This window comes from Molossus molossus, unplaced genomic scaffold, assembly GCF_014108415.1.
Source record: "Molossus molossus isolate mMolMol1 unplaced genomic scaffold, mMolMol1.p scaffold_m16_p_18, whole genome shotgun sequence".
Lineage (NCBI taxonomy): Eukaryota > Metazoa > Chordata > Mammalia > Chiroptera > Molossidae > Molossus > Molossus molossus.
Genome location: NW_023425353.1, coordinates 65,519,493 through 65,529,710, shown reverse-complemented (window position 1 = coordinate 65,529,710; position 10,218 = coordinate 65,519,493). Strand labels below are relative to the sequence as shown.

The 10,218-nt window shown below is 42.9% G+C and overlaps 1 protein-coding gene across 1 annotated transcript in view; it reads right to left on the bottom strand.

Annotated features, from left to right (window-relative positions):
- RAD54L2 (RAD54 like 2) overlaps positions 1 to 9,364 on the bottom strand; it is a 60,506-nt gene extending 51,142 nt beyond the window's left edge. Inside the window, exons 1-2 of the mRNA XM_036266353.1 lie at positions 9,248 to 9,364; positions 3,317 to 3,509 (exon numbers count right to left, since the gene is read on the bottom strand). Coding sequence (XP_036122246.1) covers positions 3,317 to 3,455 — 139 coding nt within the window. The 5' untranslated portion in view covers positions 3,456 to 3,509; positions 9,248 to 9,364. The remainder of the gene's footprint in view (positions 1 to 3,316; positions 3,510 to 9,247) is intronic.
- Positions 9,365 to 10,218: the final 854 nt, after the last annotated feature.

Below are 10,218 nucleotides of genomic sequence, written 5' to 3'. Positions count from 1 at the left end.
CCGGCCGGGTGAAATTTATAGTTTTAAATGCTTATATTGGGGGGGGGGGGGGCTAAAATTAGCTAAGCACATTCTTAACACATTGACCGCTCACGAGTTAACTCAGGTTTGCACCTGCATTAGCTATTTCAGTTTTTGAAACTCAGGGTAATATAGGATTATTGTATTTGTGACTCTTCACCCTGAGAGTAGAAGTTCGAAAAACAGCACACGGTTCTATATTCTTGAAGTAGCTAGGGAGTGAGTATCTGCTGGTTCAAATGAGTGCAGCTCAGAACCTAACGTGTAGTTTGCCCAAAAACATGTGGTCCCTGGCATATGTCTTAGAGATTTCTATGCAGTACGCAATGTGTTAAGAAGTTTGAAAGATTTGCAAAATAAACCCAAAACTAGAAAGAGGAACACTGTAAAGTAGACATTATGAAGAAAACAAACATAGTAGAGGGGATCATCAAAGCCAAAGAACAGTTCTTGGAAAAAGTTAATAAGATTGTTCAGATGTTTCTATAAACTAAGACGAAGCAATATAAAAGTGAGCTATTGTTATCCAATAGAGGGAATGTCAAATAAAAAGTGCTGAAGTACTAGTTTCCTTTTTGAAAGGGTTTCTCAAGCTCAGCACTATTGACATTTTGTGCTGGATAACTGTACATAGGAGGAGGTTTTCCTATGCAATGCAGGATGTTTAGCAGCATCCTTTATCTCTACCCACAAGGTGCCAGGAGCATCACTCCCTCACAGCCTAGGAGTCAAGACAACCAAAAATGTCTTCAGACATTGTAAATTGTCCCCCAGGAGGCAAAATCATCCCAGATTAAGAACCACTGCTCTGCCCTGGCCAGTCTGGCTTAGTGGTTAAAGTGTCAGCCCGCAGACCGGAGAGTCTCGGGTTCAATTCCCAGTCAAGGGCATGTGCCACGGTTGTGGGTTTGATCCCTGGCCCGGGTTAGTGTCACGTGGGAAGCAACCAGTCAATGTGTCTCGCTCACATTGATGTTCTTCTCTTTCTCTCTCTCTCTCTCTCTCTCTCTCTCTCTCTCTCTCTCTCCCCCTCCCTCCCTCTCCCTCTCCCTCTCCCTCCCTATCTAAAACAAAAATCAATGGAAAAAAATCCTCAGGTAAGGATTTAAAAAAAAGAACCACTGCTCTAAGAAGACAAAGGGCCACTTCACACTATACTAATTAAGACTAGATTATTCATAGCTATTCTTAATTAAAGAGTAGCTGGCTGCTCTGCCTGTTAGGGTTGTGGGATGACCAGCAAGCCGAGGAAGCAAGGGCAAGATGGAAGAACTAGACAGGTCTCAGACGTTTCAGCAAAACTGCATAGAGCGCTCAAGATGAGAGGGCAAGAAGTACCACTTTAGCCCTGGCCGGTTTGGCTCAGCGGTTAGAGCGTTGGCCTGCGGTCCGGAGAGACCCGGGTTCGGTTCCCGCTAAGGGCACGTACCTTGGTTGCAGTTTGTCCCCGGCCCTGGTTGGGTCGTGTGGGTGGCAACCACTCGATGTGTCGCTTTCACGTCGATGTTTCTCTCTCTCTCTCTCTCCCTCTCACTCTATCTGAACAAAATATCGAAAAATGTCCTCGGGTGAGGAAAAAAAAAAAACAAACAAAAAAAAAACAAAAGTAGTACCACTTTACTGGGGACTGGGGGAGTGCACAGCTCTAACACTAGTGAACATAAAAATGGTCCTTGACTCAAACTCCAAGAAGTTAGATACGCCAGCAGAGCAAGAGAAGGAAACATACCTATAAAACATTTTTCTTATCACTCTGAACTTCACATAAATCACTGCAAATGTTAAAAAAAATTTTACCTGAGAATTATATAAATATTCTTTTAAAAACATTCTAATTGCACAACTGCACTATTCTGAGACAAATCACAATTAAATTCTTGTCACTTCTAAATAAATAATAGTCAAGTCTTTGAAAGTATGTAATTTTTGAATAATTAAGAATCTGACAAGGATAAAAGGATTGCAAAAAAACAAGAGAGAAGATAATATATATCTCCATATACTCACCAACAGCACCTAAAACTCAACCCAAACCTGACAAGAGGTCTAGGGACATCTGAAAATATCATTCTGAGAACCCAAATGATAAAAAGCAAAAAGTGATAAAAGTGATGCAGATACCTGGGAACTCTAACACCATCTTAGGATTTATGAGAGCCAAGCAAGACAGTATATTAGTGCACCCTCACATCACTGTCTTCCACTATTTCTACTCATTCGACTTATGGGAAGAAGTACAGGAGCAGCTGGGGGCAGGGGGTGGGGAACGCCAACTCGATAAGCTAGTGGTGGACAGCAAATGATGCTGTCAGGGGGAAAACGAGAAACAGTCCATGCCAGAGGTGAAGTGGAAATAGGGCAGAGACTTCTAAACAGCCCGAATGAGGGGAAACTGATCCCTGAGCCATATGGCAGCTGTCGGGAGGAATGAGAACTGAAGACAGGAACATCGGTGAACAAAGAGAACATGAAGAGTGGCAGGAGCACATTGTCCTAGGCTCCTTCAGAGCCAAGCAATGACAATCCGATGCAATGTGTCATTCCACCAGGGTGGTCTGTTAGAAATAGACAAAAACTTCATTCCTCAGTCAATAAGAAGCTTACAGACAATTAAACCCCATGCCACGAAAGGCTAGAATGGAGAAGTCCTATGCCTGGCCAGATGCCCTCACATTAGACTGGAGACAAAAAGGAAGTCCAATGCCACTTCAACTAGCTGGGGGCAAAGGAAGAGACAGGCCGAGCAAACGGAGGAGTCCAGAGGGGCCTAGCAGCTGCGGAGCAATTCAGTCCCGGGGAGTGGCTGGGGGCAGAGCAGCACTGCAGGAGATGCTGTAAGCTTGCAAAGTTGGGAATCTCTCCCCAGGGAATCCCCTCATGTCCACACAAGCAGAATTCCGAGTGTAATTTCAGGAAACTCACAGAGCGCTCACTGTTACCCCGTGTCTATCTGTGGCCACCTCATAGGTCCATGGCTCCGGACCACAAAGTGCAGTCACAGACTCTGCCACTAATTCCTCCATGACTCGGGTAAGTATGCTCCACTCACAAATCTTTGGGCCTGGCAAAGACGAGCTAAATAAATGCTAAAGGTCCTTCCAGCACATAAGCAAGGCTTGTATAGAACAATCCATTTCTTGGGAAGGACATGAGTTCACCGTTGCTGTGTTTCCAGTCTCTGTCTTCTCATGATGGATGACCTAAAAAATCCAACTGGAAACAGCACGCTCAGCCAGCAAAAATTCCATTAGAAGAAAAGATAAGGCCACCTCTGTCACTCACTAGAGCCACTCACCATCCAGCAGATCTTCCTCATCATCCCTGCTGTGCTCCTCCACTGCCACCTCCTCCTCCTCCTCCTCCTCTTCCGCATCCTCCAGCTCCACGTCCGGGTCCAGGTCTGGATCGCTCCCTGAGGTGGATTCGTCTGACATGGCTCCCAGAGGTCCTCAGTGGGCATTACCGACTCATGGTCCACTGCAGAGGTCCTGGGAAGAGGACCAGAGGCATCAAGATCACCAAGGGCTTCACTTAGGAGCATGAATCTTTCAAAGACAAAATGCCATGAGTGAATTCCCTGGAGTTTTTCTAAGCAGGGCAAGCTAAACACACCCAAATTTCAACCTTCCCAACTGCAATGACCCTGAGCTTGTTTTGGTGACTCTCTGCCCACCTCAGAATTCCCATTTGTTCATTCCTTCACACATCAACTGTTCCTGAGCACCAACTCACTCTCTCTCTCTCTCTCCCTCTCTCTACCCATCCACCCACCCACCCACACGTACATACTTACATACATACACATATGGCTATACAATCACGGGCACTATGCTATGCTTTGCGGACACAGCACAAAGCAGAAGAATGCTGGGGAGTACTAGAGAATGGTGTGTCCCAGAGGACCTGCTATTTTATATGGGGTAGGGAGAGGGGCAGGGGAGTCACCTCTGAACAGAGGTCAGAAGGAAGAGGGAGCCAGCCACAGAGCCACCTGGAGGAAGAGTGTGCCAGGCAGACTGGGCAGCAAGGGCAGAGTCCTGGAGTGGGAGTAACTGGGAGTGCTCAGGAAACAGGCAGTGGGTCCTGCCTAGAACAGGCGAGGGCCCTGCCTTGGAGCACGAAGAAGACAGCTCACTCTCCAATCGCCTGAATGAAGGGCTTCCAGTGGGCACCTGGCTACTCACCATACTGTCACTCCCCGAAGTATGTGGGAGCCTCAGGCTGCCCATGGCTCAGAATGCCCCGTGCCCATCTCTGCTCTCAGGCTATGGTCTACCTCTTGGTCCAGTTCCAGCTCCATTTCTCTCAAAAAGCCTCTGTCAACTGTCCTGTACTTCTGGGAGCATAGTCCCTCTTCTGAACTCCACCAGCCATATTGACCATGCTGACCTTCACTGAAGGCTTCATATAGGCTGCCTGGCAAAGTGGTTTGCCTTTTTCTTCTAAGGGCGAGGATTTAGCTGGGAATTGTTTCTTTGTATCCTAGAGCTAGAAGCATGTTGTACTCAGCTCATTCATTCACTCACATCCATTTGCTCATCTGCCAGCCTGCTCTGTTATGTCTGTATGTGCAGGCACTGTGCACGTCTTTCTGTCGGTTTCTCTCTCCGCTTTACTATTAGCCAAAAAGGTCATTTCCTCTTGAGGGGAAAAAAACAAGGTAAAGAGAAAGCTAGGTGGACTGCTCTGTGATAAAGCAAATATAGCAAAATGTTAACATAAAGATTCACTGACCAGTTCTTTCCATTTTTCTATATATTTCCAACTTTTAATAATAAAATGGGGGGAGGAACACAAGAGCAATAATCTTTGCCAAGACAAACTGCTGCAGACAACCACATCAACACTCAGGTCATCCTAAAATTCCTCCCATCTCCCAAAATAAAAACTGAAACACAAGCCTCTAATTATTCAACATGTAATAATACTATTTCAGAACTGAAATCTCTTATTAAGGTGCAGACACAACTTGAAACAGAACTTCTATGTTCTCTGAACAGAAAGAGAAACAAAATTTTAAAGCAAGCTGGATCCTTTAGTGTTTTGGAAAACTAGAACTTAAGTCTAAGACTGCTCAGTTTAAAGCCATAGCAATTATGAATGTGTATGCCCCAATGGGTCATGTACTTAGCCTCTCAAAACAACTAAAGCAAAGAACAGTTGTGAAATGATTTAGTAGTAAAATTTAAATTTTAGCATTAATAACACATTTCCAAAAACACCTACAAAGGGCACTGAAGTACAGAGAAAAGAGGTGATCCACAAATACAAATTACATAATTAATGCTGGGTACCATTCACTGAGTAACAGATTCCAAACTTCTGAAGGAATGACTATCTTACGTTCTTAGTTCAGTAGGTCTTAGAAAGGAAGTAGTAAGTCAATTAGATGTCGGCTGCTTTCATAGTGAAATTTATTTCTGAACATTAGTATGATGATAATTCATCAGTAACTACATTGTGTTTGAAGTCCGTGTTTGTAATCAGCATACCCCTGTTCATCCTAGACCGCTTTGAGGTAAGTGTTTTGCTTACAGTGTGCTTGGCTGATTACGGAGTGGCTTTTAGAGAACAGTTTTTAATTAGCAAGTACATTTAGGTAACCTGAATGCCTGTCATTTTAGAGAAGAAATTGTGTGGTGGTGCAAGCATGTCAATCACGTAAAGTGAACAGTAACAAGGAAACGCTACCTGTAAACCCCCAATTAACAAACATCTTCAAAACCTCAGCCCTGCCCTGTGGGTGTGGCTCAGTGGTTGATCATCGACCCATGCACCAAGAAGTCACCAGTTCAATTCCTGGTCAGGGCACATGCCCAGGTGTGCGGCAAGTCCGCAGTGGGGGGCATGCAGCAGGCAACCAATCAATGTTCTCTCTCATAGATCTTTCTGTCTCTCTCCCTCTCCCTTCCTCTCTCTCTAAAATCAATAAAGAAGAAAAACAAAAACAAAAACCTCAGCCCCAAACTCCTGCTAGAAACAAACATAAATTATACATGCAACAACCACACATGCGTTTAGAACAGGGGAGACATTGGTCCAGCCTCCAATTCAAAAGGTTTTAACAACAGAGGATACTTTAAAATAGTACCCAGACCATCAGATACCCATTACAGAGAAGAAACTGGAAAGTGATGAATTTCTTAAATTGCACCAAATTTGGTTTTTCTCTCTCTTTCCCTTCCATAAGCCACTAAATTTCTTTACAGAAATGACACAGTTAATTCTCTTCTCAGATCTTTAGAACCATACCAACTACTTAAGAGGCAGTTTTGCTCTTACTGATCTCCTTTAAAAAGCAGCAAAAGAAAAATGGCAGGGGAAAGATGATCTTGGAGGCAATAGCATCGTCAATTACATTCTGCCTCCAAGGGGTTCCAACCCCACACACATACACTTCCATGTGGGCACAGCCTTTCAGAACACAGGTAAGACAGCCCAATTCAATAAATGAAGAAAGAAATTGAAGAAGATACAAATAAATGGAAGTATACACCTCGTTCATGGATAGGAAAAATTAACATCATTAAAATGTCCATACTACCTAAAGTAATCTATAGATTCAATGCAATTCCTATCAAGATACCAATGGCATATTTCACAGAACTAGAACAAATATTCCAAAATTTTATATGGAACCACAAAAGACTCCAAATAGTCACAGCAATTTCAAGAAAGAACAAAGTTAGAGGACTCATGCTACCTGATATCAAACTATACTGCAAACTATACTACAAGGACATAGTAATCAAAACAGCATGGTACTGGAATAAAAACACACATACAGATCAATGGAACAGAACAGCGACCCAGAAATAACCCATGCCTTTATGGTCAATTAATATTTGACAAAGGAGGCAAGAACATACAATGGGGTAAAAAGAGTCTATTCAATAAATGATGTTGGGAAAATTGGACAGATATGTGGAAAAAAACGAAACTAGACTACCATTTACAACAGCATGGATGGACCTGGAGAATATTATGCTAAGTGAAATAAGCCAGTCAGATAATGATTTCACTTATATGTGGAAACTAATTAACAAAGTAAACTAACAAACAAAATAGAAAGAGACTAACAGATACAGAGAACAGACTGACAGCTGTCAAAGGGGTGGGGGTGGGGTGGGACACTGGGTGAAAAAGATGAAGGGATTAAGCAAAAACAAACAAACAAAACAAAACAAAACCACCTCAAAGACACTGACAACATTATGGTGATTACCAGAGGGAAAGGTAAGGTGGGTGGGGAGAGGTAGAAGGAGGTAAAGGGAGGATAAATGGTGATGGAAGGAGACTTGACTTGGAATGGTAAACACACAATGCAATATACAGATGATGTATTATACAACTGTACACCTGAAACCTATAAAATTTTATTAATGCCCTCACTGGTTTGGCTCAACGGTTAGAGTGTCAGCCTGCGGACCAAAGGGTCTTGGGTTCAATTCCCAGTCAAGGGCATGTACCTGGGTTGCAGGTTTGATCCTGGCCATAATCGGGGTCTTTCAGGAGGCAACCAATCAATGTGTCTCTCTCACATTCATGTTTCTCTCTTCCTCTCCCCTTCCTTCCTTCCCTATCACTCTCTCTAAAAAAAAAAAAAAAAAAAAAAAAAAATCAATGGAAAAATACCCTCGGATAAGGATTAACAAAAATTAAAATAAAATTTTATTAATAAATATCACCCCAATAAATTCAATAATTTAAAAAAAGCTAAAAGTACCAACTCAGCCCTGGCTGGTTTGGCTCAGTGGCTAGAGCACTGGCCTTCAGAATGAAGGATCACAGGTTCTATTCTGGGTCAAGGGCATGCACCCAGGTTGCAGGTTTGAGCCCTGGCCCCGATTGGGCTCTTCCAGGAGGCAACCAATCTATGTGTCTCTATCACATAGATGTTTCTCTCTCTCTCTCCCGTCTCTTAAAAACAAAACAAAACAAACAAACAAAAACATCCTTAGGTGAGGATTAACAAAAATAATTAAAAATTAAAAAAAAAAAAAAAGTATCAACTCACTGAGACTGGGGCAACATCTCACACTCATTCCGTGTAAGTCTGCATGCTCCCCACTGCAGTGCGTGTAAAAGGTTTCAATAAATACATAGAGGATCAGGAAAAAATAAGCTCTTAGAAACTGTTAGACAGACACGAGGGGGGAAGTTGAAAAGGAAAAAATGCCTCTTTCCATTTGCTCCTCATTCCATGTGAACCCTGCTACAATCCCCAGCGAAGAGGGGCTCTGCCTCTCGCACAAGGAAACCAGGAGAGCGATTACGGAAGTGATGTGCCTTAAAGAGGACCTGTATTCCTACAAAATAGATCCGGGAATCAAATTCCACCTTCATGAAACTGGAGAATTAGCTGTATGAAGGAATTCTAAAGAGAACCACTCTAAAAGGCAAATATTTAATCCCCAAGTAATATGTTAATATCTACAGCTTAATATATTGGGTCTGCTAAAAGGAGACTATAATTATGAAGAAACTCACAGCCAGGCCCAGTCCAGCCCCTCACAGCAGACCACTCTTGGAAAGTCCATACTGAAGCCAGGACACTCCTGGCACACACAGCCTCTCCACCGCAGGGCAGCCCCTCACAGCAATATTGAGAGTGGAGCAAAAGGTTCTTCTGCCCTGATAAGTTCAAAGATAAGGACACCTGTCTATAGAGTGGTGACTGTCCACAAATCAATGGAATTAATCATGCGGGCACAGTCCTTAGACACACCCTGGGGGGAGAATACACAGAAGAAAAAATATACACAAAGACAGACACACACACACATACACACACACACATCCTTTGCTCACAAAGCAGACCGCTCTTGGAGAGTCCACACTAAAATCATGAAACTCCACACGCACACAGCTTCTCCACAGCAGGGCAGCCCATGCATTTTCAGAAATGTCTTTGTGGTCCTAGGCAGCATCCTTATCCTGCTTTTGATATAAAACAATCCATTCCAAACTTCCATGTCTTTATTAATTTTTGTGACCTTCAGTCGTATATTAAATTTCTTCAAATGATATTATATTCCCACAGCAAGTGCCACTCATACTTTTTCCCCATTAAGAATATAAACAAAACCATGCATTTATGCTAATTTATAAGAGGAAAAAAAGTCTTAAAAGCATGAAAACATTCAGTCCAAAACTTTACGCAACACCCCTTCAAAAGCACCCATTAGTCAAAGACTGAAAAGAGTTCAGTAAGTATAGTACTCACTGGGTACCCAAAAGATCCTTCCAGTCTGCTAAGAGAACCGCTGGGGTGGATCCTTTCTGTGCAAGACAAAGACCTGAGGTGTACTTCAAACTTCCATGTAGCCCAAACGCCTTTTGATGATCAATTACTTAAAAACACATTTTATACACACAAAGCAGCCACAGAATTCAACTGCCACAGCTCATAATATTTTATTTGGAAATCTAATGAGACCTTGGGTAATTTGGAACTTGAGACAAAACAAGGAAGGAAAGGTAAACAAACACATTCAGGACCCTAAGGAGCATGGTCACAGGAGACAACTTTCTCCAAAAGGCAAAGAGGTGGGGCCAGGCACTGGAGCCCTATTTACAGAACCAGTCAAGAAACCGAATTCGCCCAGGCCAGTTGCTCAGTGGTTAGAGCATCAGCCTGAAGACCGGATGGTGTGGGCTCTCTCTCTGGCCCTAGTCAGGCCTGCACAGGAGGCACCAATTAATGTGTCTCTCTCTCACTGATGTTTCTCTCTCTCTCCCCCTCCCTTTCACTCTATCTAAAAATAAATGGGAAAAATATCTTTGGATGAGGGTTAACAAAAAAATAAATAATAGAGAAAATTTTTTTTAAAAAAAAGAAGAAACCTAAATTCTAGCCACAGTTCTATGGAAAGCTGACTGCATGACCTCGGGCAAAGCCACCCTCCCTCGGCTTCCATTATCCCTCCGACTCCGAGCGAGTTCATCTTGTTCCCCTTCCAGAATCTCTGACAGCAGTGCTCGAAGGGTAGTCCAGGGATCCTGGGGGTCTGCAAGACCCTCTTAAGGGAGTTACAAGTCAAAATCATGCATAGGTTAAAGAGCCATTCAAAAGGCAAGACAGACCAGTGGATTTTAATTTAATAAAATACAAAAAGTCCCTTGATATGATTTCAAATTCTGTATTAATCTGAAGAAACTACCACTTGTCAGAGTTTTGATACAGTGTCAAAGAAT